Genomic DNA, 19,384 nt, shown 5'->3' with positions numbered 1-19,384 from the left:
TACAAAAGTCAATGTATGTATTCAATACGAGAAGGGCGCGGGATCACATTCGTTTAAAATCACGTAAACGTTACGTCTATTTTCATTTTCACGTCCATTTATGTGTCGGTTTAGTAACCTAAAGGTGACAAGTAGCGGTAGCCGGCTACCATTTTTAGACCTTAACACAAGGCAATAAAGTTCAAAGTAACGTGTTACGTGCTGTCTCTGCTTGAGGGTTAAAAAACCATAGGCTGCCAATGCCATCGAGGAAAAAGAGATTTAGCCAACAACTTACTGTCCGTTTCTTTCCCAAAATCTAGCGACTAATACGAAACGTTACTTAAAAACATAGCAGCAAGAGGAAAAAGAAGAGATATAATGACTTACCGTCCGTCTCTCTCCCAAACAATAGAGTCGATGGGGTATCCGGCAACGGGGCAGTGAGCGATGAGCGTATCTCCAGCGACTACGGGGCGTTTCTTCATGGGCCGGATGTAGGGCAGACCGTATACATTCACGCGGGCCGAGTGGGAGGCGCTGCCGACCTGAGGAGAAAGAAATTGAATTATAAACTTTGTCTATTAACTTAAGATAATGTTCCGATGTACCATTGTGGCACTAGAGCCTTTTTTTTGAACCACCATAATTCAAATTGCATACCAAATTGTTCGTTAGAGCTAGGTGTATGTCAAAATGGTCCAGCTGGGGCGACATTCTGACACCAGTGTAGTGGGCGGATCATGCTGCCTGATCTGAAGGCGCTCATCGCCGCACATGTTCTCAAATAAGACGGCGTGATGAACTAGAGCAAAAGCTGTGAAGGTTTCAGTAGTTCCATAACACGCACCTTGCTAGAAGCGATGCAGGAGTACAAGCCGCCGTCGTTGGTGTGCACAGAAGAAATGTTCAGGTGTGATTCCACGTTGCCATCAGCCGTCACGAACTGCCCGATCTGAAGTCGCTCGCCGCTGCTCAGCTTTTCGCCGTCCAGTAACCAAGCGATGTCGGGCGTGGGGTTGCCAGATGCGACGCACTTGAGACGAAGGGAGGGTCCGGAGCGGAGGGTCTGCTCGCCGAAGCTGTGGCGGATTTGGGGTGGTTCGACTGGAATTTTAAACAGCGTCATTAGCAACAGCGCTTTAGTAGCGATGATCAAAGTTAACACAGTCGGTAATGGATCGGTGATCACATTTAACGAAAGTTTCCCATGCTTCGGAAAGCACGTAAAAGTATTTTCCATCACATGGCTATAGTTAAGACTAGTTAGAAACTTAGGTCGATTTGATAACATCTGACAATAACCAACCCGCACTGGGCACGCGTAGTGAAGTATAGCCGAAACCACTTCTCAGTTGGGGTGAGGTCTGTGCTCTACAGTGGGGCGACTTTTTACATATCTAACTTTACTTTGACAAGTTACTTGAGATTAAACATTACTTACATCGTCCTCCGAGTTTAAGTTCAGCACTGGCGCCGGCACTCTCCTGGTCGTTGCGAATGAAGCATTGGTACATTCCCTTGTCTTCCTTCTTGACAGACTCGATCCTTGAATTAACAATACGAATATGTGTAAGTGAAGTTTGCATACAACCATAAGATTCCTATTCCTAAACTACATTCACAATTGTGGAAATTGTGGTATTTCCGAAATGCCAAAAGATTGCTATATCGATCGACCATTTTATTTTGACTTGCTACAAAGTCGTAAGTCACTCTACCTTCTTCTGACAAGAAGCTAAATGTCTTCTGGATACCTTAATTAGAGTTCTGATGGCCAATATGAGTACCTACATTAGTCATCCTATTACTCCTTATTGTCTTATACCATAACTTAAGGCATAGTGGTATAATATTGCCATTTCCTGAGAGTTAACTAGCAAATCAAACATAAAAGTATCATTGAGTTTAACAACTCGAAGGAATTTACCTCAGAACAGGGTCATGGTGCTTCATGTCCTTGCCGTCCTTCAGCCACGTGATGGTCTTGACGGGGTTGCCCTCATAGCGGCAGGTGAACACGGCTGGTCTTCCGAAGTCTACGGTCTGCGTGGCCGGCTCTACAGTCGCTTTCAGTGGGGCCGTCACGGTGAGCACCGTTTCTACAGACTCGCCTAGTGTGGTGAAGGGGACATGGCAACGTGTGTTAGGGTATTGTTGAAAGTTAGAATGGGTTTATAGAACCAAAAAATTTTGATAAACTTGATATTATGCTTTATTTAGCTCATTTGGAAATCGCAAATATTTTTTTTTCTGGAAGCCTTTCATTTTGTAAGAATATTTTCTTAATATTCGTAGAAATCATTTGCAGGACTACAATGACACAATTGAAAATTCATATTTATGTTTGTAACTTATGTTTCTATAACTCACCACCAACGGAATTGTTCACAACGCACAGGTATTTTCCAGAGTCCTCAACTTTAGCCTCTTTAATGATCAAAGTTCCAGACACTTGCTTTACTCTATCATTGAGCGTAACTGGTTGTTTCCTGGGAGTGCCATCGATAAACTTGTACCATCTGAAACAATGGAGAATCAGTTTAGACTTTGTGAAATATGCGACTTACCTACTTGGTTGGTCTTTAGACTGCCCATGAAGATGAAGACGTCTCCGCTAGGGTAACGCTCTTTTAGGTTTAGTAATGCTGGGGATATGATTTTCTGTATTTGATTGTAAAGTTAGCTATTATCGTGAAATCCAATAGAAGCATGTATGTCTTAATCACATCACAGAAATAGTTATTTATCAGATGGAAATCCTTTATCAGAGACACCCACCTGAAACCAGGAACCGGGAAACCCTGACTTAAGCAAAGTATAGTTCCTGTTGCTCCTAGAGACACCTCAGCCTCTTGTAAACGAGCAGATGAAAGCTTGGGAGGGAGACTGTTTGTGGGTTCTTAAACAAAATTTTATAACAACCATGTTAGATTTATCGAAATGATAAGACGACATCACCATGAAGTAGCCCGAGTGCCCAAAGTAGAATGTGCTCAAATTAATGTGTAACACTAGCGTTAAAATTAATAAAACAGAAGCTAACACGGTTCCGCTTGAATCCCATTGTTGAATGAAATATGCACAGGATTAGCCTTAACTCACGAAAGCACAAAGTAAAGATTAAAAGCCTCTGAATGAAAGCAAGAACACCCTGACACTTACCAGGAGGTGTTTATGTTGCTCAATCGTTACTTTGGCTGGGAACCGTACTAGGGGGCGCGGCCGGCCGCGGTTCGTCACGCCTTCATGTCACGTGTGGCGGAGCGGCCGCCGCAACATACTGCAATAACAACGCACATCAGTACATTGGGATGATATGAAACACACTACGTGATAAATGAATGCGTGAGATGCCAGCGGCCGACCGTTCGTAAGGCCATACCTCATGGAAGGAGCAGGGTAGGCTTGGACGTCGCAGAGTAACGCGAGACTCTCGTTACTTCGACCTATCTGCCGATTGAGCCCATCGCCAGTCATTTTTGGGCCAGTCCTACCAGTCGGCTCTGGAATGGAAACCGACTATCACTATCTCATACTCCTAACGTACTCGTACACTCACCTAAACATGGGCACCGGGTATGCGGAAACTTGACAAGTTAAATATGCTATCTCAGACTGTGGCACGTAGAAGACTTCCCAGCCTTCGAAATGTTTAGTGGAATCTTTTCTAGGTGGAATCTTATTGGTTGGCTCTGCAATTATGAATGTAGCTTTTAAAGCTTTTAATTATACAATAATGTGTTTGGGAGAGGATTTGGGAGGACGGTGCTTAAAGCTATCCTACAAATACTTATCATCTTGTCGTCAGTATCTTGATCACTGCTACTCTTGGCTGCTACTGTTTTTTGACGAGACGAAATAGATAAATAATATTTGTACTTACAAAAATTTTACACCCGACACTAAGTATATTGTCTGGATAATATTTTTAATCCACTCACCTAAACGTCGGAGCAGGGTAGCCAGCTACCTCGCAGGTCAGATAGACAGATTCATTTGCAGAAACTAAAAATATTTCACCGCCTTCGAACTTCCTGCTTTTGTCACTACGGGGGGCGATTTTATTCGTTGGTTCTGTAATACGGGAAGAGCATAAATTCAACGCACCTTGACATCGGCACTGGAAATCCTTGCACCGGACACAAAAGAGCTAATGCCGAACTTATGGGAAACATCACAGCAGCTTTTGGTGTAGCAGTGATACTCGGCGTCGCAGTTGCGATCGGTTCTATCAAATTAATTTATAGGTATAATAATAGCCAATTTGATCAAAAACTTGCCTGAAAATTGGAGTTGGGAAGGCCTGAGCTTGACATAGCAACCCAAAACTCTGGCCAATAGTCCGCGTAAAACTTATACTATTAGCGTCGGATGAAAAAGTAGGCGCTTTGGAGCCGACCGGTTCTGCGATTGAAAAAACCATTCATAGTGCTAATTTTAATTAGATAAATTCACTTGCCTGAAAGTTGGAGCGGGGAAGCTTTGCGCCTGACAAAGTAGAGCGAAACCTTGTCCAATGCGTTTTCTGAATATACTACCCATAGATTCAGATGAAAACGTTGGTGATTTAGCTCCAACAGGTTCTAAAATATGTTGAGGGTAGTGTGATTTATAGACTGAACTATTGTCTTATTGGAAATTAGATATAAAGACAAAAGTACACTTGCCTGAACATTGGGACTGGGAAGGCTTGCGCTTGACATAATAATCCAAAGCTTTGGCCAATATTTCTCACAAAAGTTGAACTACGAGCATCGTTTGAAAAAGTTGGAGCTTTGGAGCCAACTGGTTCTGTGATTTGAAAAGCCATTTACAGTGTTAAGTTGTGTGAATGTTCAACTTGCCTGAAGTTTGGAGCAGGGTAGCTTTGCGCCTGACATAGAAGTGCGAAACCTTGTCCAATGCGTTTTCTGAACCTACTTGTCATGGATTCAGATGAAAACGTAGGCGATTTAGCTCCAACAGGTTCTAAAATATTTCGTCGGATTTGACATATAGGCAAAGCATAAGATGTTCAAGACTTGCCTGAATTTGGGTACAGGAAAGGCTTGAGCTTGACAGAGCATAGCAAAGCCTTGACCTTCATGCCGTTTCAAAGATGAGATTGCTGATTCGGTTGAGAAAGATGGAGCTTTGGATCCAACGGGCTCTGTACAAAATCATCATAATTTGACCACCGAGGTACGAACCACAGTCTGAACAAAGCACTAAACTTGCCTGAAAATTGGAACAGGAAATGCTTGAGCTTGGCACATCATTGCAAAACTCTGACCCGCGTGTCTTGTTACAGCCGACAAAGTAAAATCGGTTGAGAATGTCGGTGGCTTGGAACCCACAGGCTCTGTACAGAGAAAAATTTACTTATTTTATATTCTACTTACCGGAAATTTGGAGTAGGGAACGCCTGAGCCTGACAGAGTAATGCAAAACCTTGCCCAGTTTCTCTATCGAATATACTGCCTTTAGAATCAGAAGAAAATGAAGGTGCCTTTGCCCCGACCGGTTCTAAAATTTAAATTATAAATGCGATTGAGTATAGAACCCACCTGAATGATGGTTGGGGATACCCTTGTGCCTGGCATAGCAATGAACCGCCCAAATTTGCTTCTATGTCATAATTGTACGAGGATGCAGTAGTGGGAAAGGCGGGTGCCTTCGCAGTTACGGGCTCTAAATTGAAAAACAATTAGGTTATGAATACGGAACTCACTTGAAGCTTGGAACGGGAAATGCTTGAGCCTGACATAAAAGAACTATTCCTTGACCAGCCGTTTTAGTGAGGGTCGTGCTTTTAAATTCCAAAGAAAATGTCGGCGCCTTTGATCCAATTGGTTCTGTGACAACAATACACACTTGTATTGGCATGGTAGGCTAATCGTAATATCATGAACCAAAAGGGAGTACAGGATATGAAGACATTTTGTATGTCTAAATTTTTTTACTAACTTTATTATACTATTGTGAAGTGCGTCTAATTTTATATCATAATCTTACCTGAAAATTGGGACAGGAAAAGCTTGCGCTTGACATAAAAGTGCAAAATCTTGACCGGTTTTACGTGTTATCCCCGAGAATTGAACGTCGTTTGAGAATGTGGGTGATTTTGAGCCAACAGGTTCTACAAGTTAAAATAAGCGATTTTAATCACCTGAACACTGGCACAGGAAAGCCCTGGGCAGGACACAGGATATTTATATTCTGTCCAATTTTCCTCACATACCAAGAAAATCTATTGTCAGTAGAGAACGTTGGTGATTTCGTTCCGATGGGTTCTAAAATATAGAACATAAAAGAAATATTTATATTTATTGAAGTACCTGTAAGATGGAACGGGGTATCCCTGTGCCCGGCAAAGCAAAGATAAACTGTGTCCTACAGGTCTCAATATGTACCAAGATAATTTATCATCAGTGGGCAATGAAGGTGGTTTGGAACCGAGGGGCTCTGTAAAATCCAGAAAAAATAGTCATAATGTTAAGGAACCTCACCTAAATGCAGGAACAGGATACCCTTGAGCTGGACATGTTAACGCGAAGGACTGATCAGTCTTTATTTCAAACCAAGCCAATTTTGAGCCCGTCGAAAATGAAGGACTTTTGGACCCAATGGGTTCTAAAATACAAAAAAGTCTTATATTAATACCTGAATATTGGAGCTGGGAATCCCTGTGCTGGACAAAGTAGAGCAAAGCCTTGTGAAACGTCCTTCACGTACCAAGCCATTTTAAAATCCGTAGAGAATGTAGGGGCCTTTAGACCAATAGGTTCTAAAACAAATTGTTCCCAATAAAGATGATGCTCGACTCACCTAAATGCTGGGACTGGGAACGCCTGTGCCAGACAGAGCAGAGTAACGCTGGAGTTCATTGCGAATTCCACAAATTCTATTGTCTTTGTTGGGACTTTAGGCGGTGCGCTATTAATTGGTTCTAAAAACGAAAAATTACATTTATTACCTGGAGAGAGGAATAGGGAAGGCTTGAGCGGGACACAACAGCGTTACGCTAGCGTTAACATGCGCACTGAACCCTCTGACGCTATCCAATGTGGGAAACTTCGGTGGGACTCGACCTATGGGCTCTGAAGATAAACAGAGTGTGTTCTATTTTTTACTTCAAAGAAGTTACCTGAATTTTGGAACAGGGTAAGCTTGTGCCGGACATAGTATTGTTACTGTATTTTTGTGTGAAACTTCTGTTATATCAATAACTTTCGTAGCTACTTTTGGAGCAGCACTACCTATGGGCTCTATGAAAAAAATAAATTGCTTAATAAAATTTGTGGCATGACAATACCTGAACGATGGGGCAGGGTAACCTTGTGCGGGGCATAGCAGCGTGATACTGTCACCACCGTTAGCATCAAATGCGCGACTTTTATCACCCGTGATAAATTTTGGTGCTACGCGGCCAACAGGTTCTATGAAGAGATTTTATGTAAGTAAAGTCAACCTTTCGAATTATTTACCTGAACTTTGGGACGGGGTAGGCCTGCGCTGGGCACAATATAGGCAGACTGGTGTTCAGACTAGCGCTGAAACTTCTTGAACTATCCATCGAAGGGAATTTTGGTGAAACTCGACCCACTGGTTCTAAAGATACAACATAATGTGAGTGAAAATACCTGTACGATGGAGTTGGATATGCTTGGGCTGGACATAGTACTGTCACGCAAGAATTTGATGAGAAAGTAAAGCTGCGTCCCGTCTCCATCGAAGGGAATTTCGGAGATACTTTGCCCATCGGTTCTGTTATGAAAAAAGACATTTACCTAAATGCTGGAGCAGGGAACCCTTGTGCAGGACAAAGTAAGGGGACACCTTCGCCCCAGTTAGCAATGAATGTCCTACTGATGTCCCCAGTAGGGAACTTTGGCGATACTCTTCCCATTGGTTCTAGAGGATGAGAACTTAAATTTACTAAAAAATCTAATACTATCTTACCTAAACATTGGGGCGGGATAAGCTTGGGCGGGGCACAATACTGATATAGTTTGATTGGCATCAAAATTAAACAATCGACTTTTTTCTAAGCTTGGAAATTTCGGAGATACTTTCCCCATAGGTTCTGCAGAAAAACAAACTGCAGTTTAGCCCGGAACCTAACGGTAACTTAGGATTATAAATTCGTTAATAATCTAGGAAGAATACCTGAAAGCTGGGACTGGGAACGCTTGCGCAGGGCATTGCAAAGCAAACGAATCATTTTTCTTGACACCAATCATCGTTCCCATGACAACAGATGCGAATTTTGGTGGCACTCTTCCTACTGGTTCTACAAAGGCAATAATGAGTCTGTTAAAATACTCTTAATTACCTGTACATTGGAGTGGGATATGCTTGGGCAGGGCACTGCAATGCGTGGGAATCGTTTTTCATAACTTCATATTGTATACCAGCTAATACTGTGGCGAATTTGGGAGGTACGCGGCCAACGGGTTCTAAAAATGAGCGTTCGATCGTTACATAAACAACATCAAAATTACCTGAATACGGGGACGGGGAATGCCTGTGCAGGGCATTGCAACGCGAAAGAGGCATCCAACGTGGTTACAAACATCATGCCCACTTGGGAGGTCGATAGCTTAGGTGGTACGCGCCCTATGGGCTCTGAGGAATTATGTAAAATTGGTTAATTGAAAGTCGCCTTACCGGTGCGTGGGTGCAGGGTAAGCCTGAGCAGAGCATAGTACTGCGAGACTGGTATTCACCGTGAACTGGAACCCGCTGGTCGTCTGCGCACTAGGAAACTTGGGAGGCACCCGGCCCACTGGCTCTACGCATGTTGGGAGAAGGCGGGATCACGAGGATGGATTCCGCAGCAGACAAGGCAAGATACACCCCTACTTTACTCTGTGTTCTACTTGGGCATTAATCGCACGTAACATAACGCGAGTCAAGGCTCTGCAGGGTACCCTATCCCAACATTCAGGCAAGTCGAATTGTTACTCATTTAGATTACAGATACAAGATATAATGTTGTATCTATAAACTTTAAATTGTTATGAAAATTATAATCACAAAGACAATATAACAATAGTTATAATCTTCCACGTACTTCTACAGTAAGCGAATAATTAAACTCTTAAAAGTAATTAGAAAGCAAAAATTACGAGGAATTAACTTTTATTTGTGGAGATTATAAAAGTTGCATAGTTTAATTTAATAATTTGCAGAATTATTTCAATAACATTTTAATATATTTATGTGACATGATTGATTTATTACAGTCTAAAATTATAACAGACAGGTAATATTTATTCAAATAATTTCTGCATCAATAAAAAATGCAAATATTAAAAAAAAGCCTATAATCAAATTTATGAGACCATAAAAAAAATATTGAATAACAAGAAACTCTACATTGTACAAAGTAAAACGTAAAAAACTTTTTTTTTTTTTTTTTCAAATATAATTTTGATTATAGGCAAATTGAAACAGCGGTAAAAATTCATCCGTGTGGAAAATGCTATTAATTTTATCATAGCATTGTTTTAGTATACCTAAGCTAAAATAATAGGTTGTCTATTTTTTTTGTTTATTTTTCAGATAACATCACAAATTGAAAAGCTGCGGACGAATTTTTACTTTGCTGTAGCGCGTAACTAAAGCTAATCGACTTACCGGTGATGACGAGACGTCCTTTAGTAGCGGATAATCGAGTTTCGCCAGTTAGTCTATGCTTGGTTCGGCATTGATATGATTTGTAACCATCCTCGGGTCCGACATCTCTAATATGCAACTCTCCAGAGGGTAAAACCAAGTACTTTCCGTCTGAAAAATAACCATAAGTTATAGATACGTGTTTTACATTACATTAAATCAAAAGCAATGTAATTCAAAAGCATTTGCAAGACAACATAGGGTTGCCAGTTACTTATAAAATTAATCATACAAGGAAGGAGGAATAGAGGATAAGGTAGGCCGTGAGGCCCATGGAGCGGAGGGAACCCAAATAGAATACTGCCGCCCTATGCTAAAATTTAGACATAAGGAATTGTACCAATATAGGTAAATCGCGATAATAGAAATGCGATCCTACCGTCCACATTATTTGCGGAATCGAGCTTAATCTCAACTTCTTCACTGTCTTCGCTGATGATCCAAGAGATGACCGTAACATATTCGGATACAAAACTTGGAATATGACATTTCAAAATAGCTGCATTGCCTCTCAAAACGTATTCTTCCATTAGATTCACAGCGTAAGCTTGAGAAACCACTGAAACAAGACGACCTCAATGAACAGCACATAAGTTTCTCGTTATTTTCCTGAAGTCCCTATCAAATTCGTCTCTGGCCACCTCTGAATTAGCAGACATTGGAAAAAGAAGGAACACATGGACAGGAAGGGAAATGTTAGACGAAGTGAAATTTTAACAAAATACCTAAGTTAACAGATTCATCTATTTTGATCTCCTGCTCATTCTCATCTTCAGAAATTATCCAGGAGTTTACAGAAACGTATTCAGAAACGAAACTTGGGATTTGGCATTTCAGAATGGCCGCGTTACCGCGCAAAACATATTCTTCCCAAAATTTGACATCGTAAGCTTGTGATACGACTGAAAGCACAATTAAAATTACTTAGTATTTGTGTTTATAAAAGAGCACAAATATTTAAACTAGTTATAGGTACTATGTGTCGGTAATCCAACAGTCTGACAAGAATAATGCCGTCGGTGTTGATTTATTTTGGGATGAGGCGGAAATGCAGGAAGGATAGACGAGGCGGTATGTTCAAGCCGTTACCTAAATTGAATTTAGAATCTAAATTTATTTCCATTTCATCATCGTCTCCCTCGGATATTATCCATGAGGTGACCATGACAAACTCAGAAGCGAAACTTGGAATATGACATTTCAGGATAGCGGCATTCCCACGCAAAACATTTTCTTCCCACAGGTTTACTGTATAGGCCTGGGAGACAACTGAAAAAAAAATTAACTATGCCTTGAATACTTTCATAACACTTTCACATACCTAACTAGTTATCTACTTGAAACCCATTCGTATCAAACTGTTTGTCCTAAATGTATTTTTTTCGGAGGATAGGATTTTTCGGGAAGTAAATCATATGTAAATGAATACCCAAATTAAAAGCTTCGTCTGATTTTATTTCCAACTCATCAACATCCCCTTCAGATATTATCCAGGATGAGACGGTTACATATTCAGTTACAAAACTAGGAATATGACACTTAACGATCGCTGAGTTGCCACGAAGAACATTCTCTTCCATTAAGTTAACTGTATAAGCTTGAGAGACAACTGAAATATAAAGGATTTAATTGAGCTAAAGACTCCTTATCAGCGAGTAAAAAGGACAGGATAGGGCAAAGGACTATGCATACGTTACTAATGTTAAGAACACAAAGGTACCCAAATTGTTTGATTCAGCTTTAATTTCTAACTCGTCAGTGTCTCCCTCTGACACAATCCAGGACGATACGCTCACGTATTCCGTGACGAAAGTTGAAATATGACATTTGAGGATGGCGGCATTACCTCGAAGCACACTCTCTTCCATAAGATTGACCGTATAAGCCTGCGTGACAACTGCAAAAGGTTTGCAAGGAAAATAATATGGATAGGATTGGACCATAAGCACATAACATTTTACCCATTTCATTAATACTATTTTCTAATTTAATTTCCTCCTCATCATCCCCTTCGGAAATTATCCATGATGCAACCGAGACATATTCCGTAACAAAACTTGGGATGAGACATTTTACGATAGCAGCATTGCCTCGTAGCACATTTTCTTCGACTAAGTGAACTGAGTATGCCTGAGATACAACTGAAATTGAAGCATACAAACATCTAATCTATAAAAACATTTTTATGGTGTTCAAGAGATACAACGGGATAGGAAAGATAGGACAATGATTCATATCAATACCCGATTTATACCATTATTATCGGTCATCAAATACTCTCCGCCTTCGGTGTCGTGCCAAGAGACAACTTGAACATGATCAGACACAAACGAGGGAATATGGCACTTGAATACAGCAGCATTTCCTCTGATGACGTATATATCGTAAACCTGCGACTCGTAGAATTGGTTGACCGCTGAAATATTTCATGTGACATTGAAGCTAGTACTACTGATTTAGAAGCAGACTTGGGAATTTGGATGAGAGCGGATAGGAACAATTGAGGTCGCGCGGGCGCTCTCGATTACCGTAATTGCCCTCGGAGCGGTTCAACGAAAACGCAGACAGGGACTTTTCCTCCGTCACCCATTCCACAACATGCACGTAATCGGCAACAAACGATGGGATGAGACATTTAACTATAGCCGAATTTCCACGCAGAACATCTTCATCGGTTACACGCGGTTCATAAGTTTGATGGACAACTGTTAATGCAAAATTATTACAATAATAAGTAATAACTAATTTGGGGACACGGGAAAGGGGTGTATCTAGTAAAATAATATAACAACATTAAAGGTATACCCGCTTCGATATTTGAATTTTCCTGAGCAGTAACAGTTTCATTATCCATTATCCAAGCCACAACATGAACGAAGTCCGCAACGAAGGAAGGTACAATACATTTAAGAATAGCCGTGTTGCCTCTTAAGACGAATTCATCATTCACTCTAGCTTCGTAAGCCTGCAGTACCGCTGGATAAAATAAAAGTAAGGAATATCAGGATTGAGGACTATTTTAGTTAGAATGGGGTACCCTCGTTATTTCCCGGATAGTATGTGCCGCCATCGCTGTCCGTCCACATCTCAACAAACACAAAGTCGGATACGAAACTGGGCACTTCACATTTCATAATTGCTGCATTTCCTCTAATGACATACTCGTTATCAGCCTCAGCTTCATAAGATTGTGCTACAACTGGGTGTAGAAAAGTTGATTTTAATAGCTGGTACTTGTTAGTTTAAAGGATAACGGGATTTAGGGAAATGATAAACTATAGAAAGTTATTCTTAAGTGTAGATACCCTGTGCGACTTGTGTGTTGTTAATTGTAAGAATTTGTCCATCATCCATAATCCAGGTTTCTACGTACACGAAGTCACTAACAAAAGATGGAATCTTGCACCGAACAATAGCAGCATTCCCTCTAATAACATACTCGTTTTCGGCTTCGGTCACGTAATACTGTGATACGACTGAGGAATAATAAATAGGTACTTAGCTAGGGACAACGATGTGGCGACACTTCGAGGTGTAAGGATATGAAGTGTGACTAGATACGGGAAGTGGACACAGGCAAACATAATATTGTTTAGCGAAGCCATTGTTACCGAGGTTATTGGATTGACCAATCACTGTGCCTTCTTCATCAATCCATTCTTCTACTTTTACAAAGTCGGATACGAATGAAGGAATGGAACATTTAAGGACTGCAGCATTTCCCCTAATTACATACTCGTTCAGAATTTCGGCTTCATAGAACTGATTTACCACTGTAAGATAATATGTTATGAGATAATGAATACTTTATGAAAGGATAAAGACGGGAAATACAGGAGGGAGAGTTCAAAGAAATTGGTTACATCAATACCAATGTCGTCAGTGAGTAAGTATTGCCCTCCATCGGAATCAACCCAAGCCTCCACTTTGACGAAATCGGCGACAAACGATGGAATGTTACATTTGAGCACAGCAGTATTCCCGCGAATGACATACTCAGATACAACTTCTGCTTCATAGTACTGGGTAACAACTGTAATGTGGACGAAAAGGCTTTCAGTTTTATAGGAATGTAATTTAGGTCGGGAATTGTTTAGGGAATATTCTAAATGAAGCACGTATGTAAATACCGTCTCCTGCTTTGGATCCATCAAGAGCAAAGGAATTGCCTTCTTCGTCATGCCAGGAGACCACAGTAACAAAATCCGCGACAAAAGAGGGGATAGAGCATTTGAGGATAGCGGAGTTACCGCGAATTACGTATTCGTTGTTTACTTCAGATTCGTACTGTTGTTGAACCACTGTGAATGTTAAAATGATCTGAACAGAATGTAGAGCCATTGGGAAAGGACATATTTATGAAGGAGAAATGGAGATTTCTGAAATTCCTAAAGGATTAACCGTAGTTGTCGCCAGGGAAGAAATCTTCTTTGTCATCAGTATGCCAAGAGAGCACTTCGATAAAGTCAGCGACGAACGACGGGACCTGACATTTCAACAAGATGCTGTTCCCCATTATTACGTACTCCTTGTTGACATCTGTGTCGTAATGCTGAGCGACCACTGATAGATTAATCAACAGTTTATTAACGATATACCATAAATTTTCTGCAGTCTTTACAGAATAATAAAGAAACATTTTAATAGTGTCTGGTACATGTTTGTCTGTAAGGTATTACTTAATCGTAAATATAGAATTAATTAATAACGAGTATAAAATCATACAATCAACAGGTCAATGTAGAATCAGACTTGATACTACTACTGCGTTAGTATGAAATTTGACTCTACATTATACTTACATTTTACATTGATGTTCTTAATTAACACAAAACTAATTTTCAACCATATTCGTTATTCAATAAGTGATTCTCATAATGTGTTGTAGGCACATCGTAAAATGATTGTAAAGAAAGACCGCCGCTTGTTACAGTTTGTTGAATGAATCGATTGAGTGAAGAAGTGTTGGTTGATTATCTAATTGCCCTTATTTGACCCAAGGCTGTAAAGGGCAGCGCCCTATTATGGGCAATCAACCGTTCAAACGAGCCCAAAGGTTCACGAGCGCCGTAACATCATAATGTGCCATTCATGCGAGTTTAGTAGACTATCTCTATACTAGTACGTGGCTAAATCGGTGAAATGTACGTTCAGTATTATTTGAAAACACTATGTCACACAGTGTGTAAAGCATTCTGTTAGTATGGTGTGTAGTATTAGGTATCCTTGACTCATTTGGTTACGTAAACTAACCATGATTCATCTTCATCAAGTATTAATTCGTTGAATAGGTGAGCTTCCGTAAAAAAGTTATTTTAAATACATTGTAGAGTTAACAAAGATTGTGTTTACTTGTGACTACATGCAAGTGAATTGTGGTTTGTGGTTATCTATCAGTGCATAACAATAACCAGACATTACATCGTAACACGAGGTACATAAATGAGAAAGGCTATAAGTAATTCTTATCCCGACATGACAGTGAGATATCAAGTTACAAACGAACGACAGCAGGTCACAAGTCAAGAGATGTAAGTAATGAGTATATCACGGAGTGAGAAGGTCTACTACAGTGGAACTTTCAAATATATTAAATTACGGGGCCATGTATCACTTATGTTCACTTTGTTTAGAAGTTCAAAAACGTTTTCTTGACGATTTAAGTGATTTACGAATTTGGTTGAAAAAATATTGTGTCAACGATACTAAGCCTGGGTTGCACCATCTTACTTTAACTTTGACAAACGTCAAAAATCTATCAAACTTCATACAAAAAACGTCAGTTATCGTTTAGTTCCGGTCAAAGTTAGCTGGTGCAACTCAGCCTCAGCCTTAGTTAGGTGATCTTAAAATTAGTAATAACTAATCAAGTTAGTGTGTGGTTACTTAGTCTTATTATTTTAACTTCTCCTATAGGACTAATATCGAGATCTAAAACAATTAATTACGATAATAGTTCCATTAGGAAAGTTGGTTTAAAGTCACATTTTATCAAAATAACGAGCGTGCGTGTAATATAAAAGTAAAGATAGGACTAGAACCAAATTGTTTTCTAATTAAATTGTTTTCACGCAAACGGTTTTCAACATTGTTGGCAGTCAAAAGTGAGCTCATGGTCTCAATTTAGTTGAATAACTGCCTCAATGCTGCTGATACATCATCAGCGAGGGTCATGAACGTGGGATAATAGAACGAAATTGCGTAATTCAACTTGCGCCTGCGCTGCTTATCGCCCCCGCGTATACACGTGGGCTAGTTGCGTTGGATTGAATTCATACGCACGCTCGTTATTACTATAAAGGTACAAGTTCGAAGCGGACTACACGCAGGCGACGTGCCACCACCACAATACTATACTGTACCAGAGTACGAACCTCTAGTGTACCAGAGGCAAATAGAGAATTTGGCGTACACTTCCTTCCCACGTTGGCCATACGGGTTTCCATGTATTTCTATGAAATAGCTTCTATTGCTAGCGATACGGTATCTGCTCTGCCTGAAGGTATATTAATTATATCATAGAAATACATAGAAAAGAGTCTGTTGCAGCGACGCGTCTCTGGCTGCTTCTAACTTGAACCTTAACGCTTGTACATTTATAATTCGTAAAGGTAGTCAGACTTACCAGCTCGCACGTTAACGTCTCGTGAATGGATAGTACCAACGGGGTTGCGGGCCAGACAAGCGTACACCTGGGCATGGACCTCTTGCCGGTAGTCCTCAGCACGGAACGGAGGGAATACCAAGTTTCCATTGGGCAAGACCTGCAAAACCATATTATTAAGTCATCAACATGGACAATACCCCAAAAATACATTAGATTTCTCACGATTTGCGTGTTAAGTTCTGATGCAATGAGTCTAATTGGATGAAAATATCGTATAATTTGCTGTTAGGCAAATTGGCGTACATAATTACAAAAGTTACCAGTATTAACATAAAAATTCACAGACAAAAAGGTAATGGCTAATGAGGGGATTAGTGATCTAATAAGCGAACACAGAACCAACTCGAATCTTTTAATTAAAATATTAATAAGTTATTATTCTGGTTATTTTGCTAGAATAAACAGATTTTAGTATCCACGAATTTATCGGTGCGCACACTGATTACTAGTGTTGACAATACCAATTAGTTCAAAGTCTGCATGAGTCTGCGATTAAACCTATGTTTAATACTTTGTGAATTCTGTCTGTGTTTAATACTTTGTGAATTAAAACACTAATAAGTACATAATATGTCTCTACTTCAACATATTAACAATTTAGTAATGATAAGTTATAATCATTTATGCTAACACTGAGCAAGTGTAGCTTTGATTATTTATTGGACCTTCTGCTATCGTGTGGTCAATATTAGCCTATTCAGACAAAACAGCCGCTATATGATTTCATCCAATCAAAAACAAACAGTAACAAGTCCCCTCCCGAGCAGGATATTTAAAATCAGCTGAGCAAAGTGGGACCTTCTGATCAGAGATATTTATTTGCTTATTGTCTAGAGCTCTACATTGACAAACTGAGGTTCGTTTCAAGTAATGTCGTCCACTGCTGGAAAAAAGTCTCCCCTATAGATTTCCACAACGACCGTTCCTATGTTGTCCGCATCAAAGTGCTTCCCACTATTCTTGCCAGATCGAAACTCAGGTTAACCACTATGTAAATAATAGCTAATTTTCAGGAGGTAATTTGAGGAAAAAATTGTAACTCTACTGACCTGTCGCAATCCAGGGACGTCGCCAACAGCCGTACCATCGGAGCGCACCCAGATCACATCGGGCACGGGGGATCCTCTCGCTGCGCACTCCACCACAGCTCCGGTCGTGTTGCTGAAGTCCACTCGGTTCGGGGGTTCCTTCATGAATATCGGGCCTATGGTCTCGTCCTCGCATGACACTGATCCTGCGAACAAAATGGTGCAATTAAGACCTTGATCTGGATACAACTTGGTTTCTATTCTATTTGTGCCTTTGTGGACTCGTATAATATTGACGCCGTGCCTTTAAGTTGTAGTATGTTGTAGTATTATACCGTACTACTGTCGATGTCGATAGGTGTATTAATATTAAGTAGTTTCGTTCGTTCTTAAATGTTTAAGTCTCTCAGATATTTATATATTGTTTGCTAAAGGCCTCAAGGCCCTCAAGTTTGATCATGTGAAGCTGGTTTCATCAAGTCACGTGCAGATTGTTTCATTTCAACCGATACTATAATACGAAAACAATTATATTGCGGTTTTATTATAGCATAAAGCCCGCATTTTTATGCAGCTATGGCTGTACGAATTTTCATTTAGCCGATTATGCTGTACTCTCGTAAAATGGAGGCCTAAATCTAGCTTTGTGCAGTCTAGCACGAGTCGAGCATACATAAGCAAGTGCTCGCCCTTTGCGGGCCGGGACTCGACCCAGTTTGTAATGAAGCCTGGAAAAATAATACACGGCGAGTGGAAGCCGCGACCTCGGCTAACGACCGTCACACATTGATAGGGTTGCCAGATGTACGATTACAAGTGCTTCGGCAATTCGGATCAGAAGTTAATCGTGCAGACAAAATAAACAATTGGAGGAACTTCTACGGTTTTGTGTTCAATTAAGCCGTTCACTAAGAAGCTAGTTTTACTACTACCGACACCGCAGTTGGTAGAGTTTTCCTCCTACTAATTTCTCGGAAAAATATATCTGAATAATGTCAATGACGATTTGTACACCATAAATGACTAGTTTTCTTCTGAAAATAAAAGCGTTTGACGCATTAGCTGTAGGTACCATAATTACATGCTACACACAACCCTGTAGCCCTGTACAGATGTACGAATGTGAAGAGTACGCCACTAGTTAACTCTTTATTAATGGTCTCATTAAAAAGAATACTGTTAATGGGTTTCAAAAATTATCTTATATTTCATTTCCGGTTTGTTATCCACGTAAACTGCAAGTAGATGCTTATCTTTAAAATTACCGATTGGAAAGGAGAATATAAAGTAAACTCTATTTTCAGTATTTGTACTGTTTACATTCATTGAAATACCTCACTAATTACTATTAAAATGCCTAGTCACAACGGATGGTAACATTTATTTTTTTATGCAGAACAAGGCAGGTATTTGACACCAAAGTTGGTAGAGCAATCACCTGATATTAATTGAGATGCAGTCTAAGATGGAACAAAGAAATTGCACAAAACAAAGCGATAAATTCATATTAAATTAAGAAAGCACTTCAGGTAAGCTCGAAAAGCTCACTTGAATGCTAATAATAATCCCTCTTCTATTCCAATTCAAAGTAGGAGACAGAAAAAAATAACAACAAAGGAACAAAAAGTGCGGGCGGCGTGCGTGGTGCGGACGACAGATGTGCGCCGGCGCGCGTGATTGGCCGCGCGGGACAGATGTTCGCGGTAGACTGTAAACGATTGATCACGGACTTGCAACGATTTCTAGTGTAGCTCGTCAGGTGTGAGCAAGGATCCTTTCTGATTTCTTTGTATACAAAATTATTTCAACCTTTTTGACTTTCTTTGGCAACTAATGCAATTTTTGTTCAAATTTTCTTATCATACGATAAAGTCACGAAAGAAAAAGCGTACCAATCAGGAAATCAAATCAAAAATCAATTTTATGTTGTCTTGAAACCGCGGCACAAGAAAAACATTTTAACTCTACCTTCAGACATCCATGTAGCTTTGAGCATAAAATCTGTTGAGGAGGAACTAAAGCTAACAGGGAACAAATAGGACTGATT

General features: G+C 40.1%; 1 protein-coding gene across 4 annotated transcripts in view; it reads right to left on the bottom strand.

Moving 5' to 3' along the window:
• LOC135072566 (cell adhesion molecule Dscam1) overlaps positions 1–19,384 on the bottom strand; it is a 70,548-nt gene that overhangs the window by 40,738 nt on the left and 10,426 nt on the right. For 3 of the 4 annotated variants that reach the window (XM_063966526.1, XM_063966525.1, XM_063966527.1), the window contains exons 1-4: positions 1,910–2,027; positions 1,424–1,527; positions 830–1,086; positions 370–527 (exon numbers count right to left, since the gene is read on the bottom strand). In XM_063966526.1, coding sequence (XP_063822596.1) covers positions 370–527; positions 830–1,086; positions 1,424–1,527; positions 1,910–1,935 — 545 coding nt within the window. In that variant the 5' untranslated portion in view covers positions 1,936–2,027. Of the gene's footprint in view, positions 1–369; positions 528–829; positions 1,087–1,423; positions 1,528–1,909; positions 2,094–2,352; positions 2,502–4,262; positions 4,387–9,603; positions 9,754–13,253; positions 13,416–16,267; positions 16,407–17,358; positions 17,544–19,384 lie in introns of those variants that run through there. The other variant, XM_063966528.1, reaches the window with a different exon arrangement.

The sequence above is a fragment of the Ostrinia nubilalis genome, chromosome 6 (genome assembly GCF_963855985.1).
Source record: "Ostrinia nubilalis chromosome 6, ilOstNubi1.1, whole genome shotgun sequence".
Taxonomy (NCBI): domain Eukaryota; kingdom Metazoa; phylum Arthropoda; class Insecta; order Lepidoptera; family Crambidae; genus Ostrinia; species Ostrinia nubilalis.
Note: the sequence above shows the minus strand (reverse complement) of the source record. Positions and strands in the feature narration are given on the sequence as shown.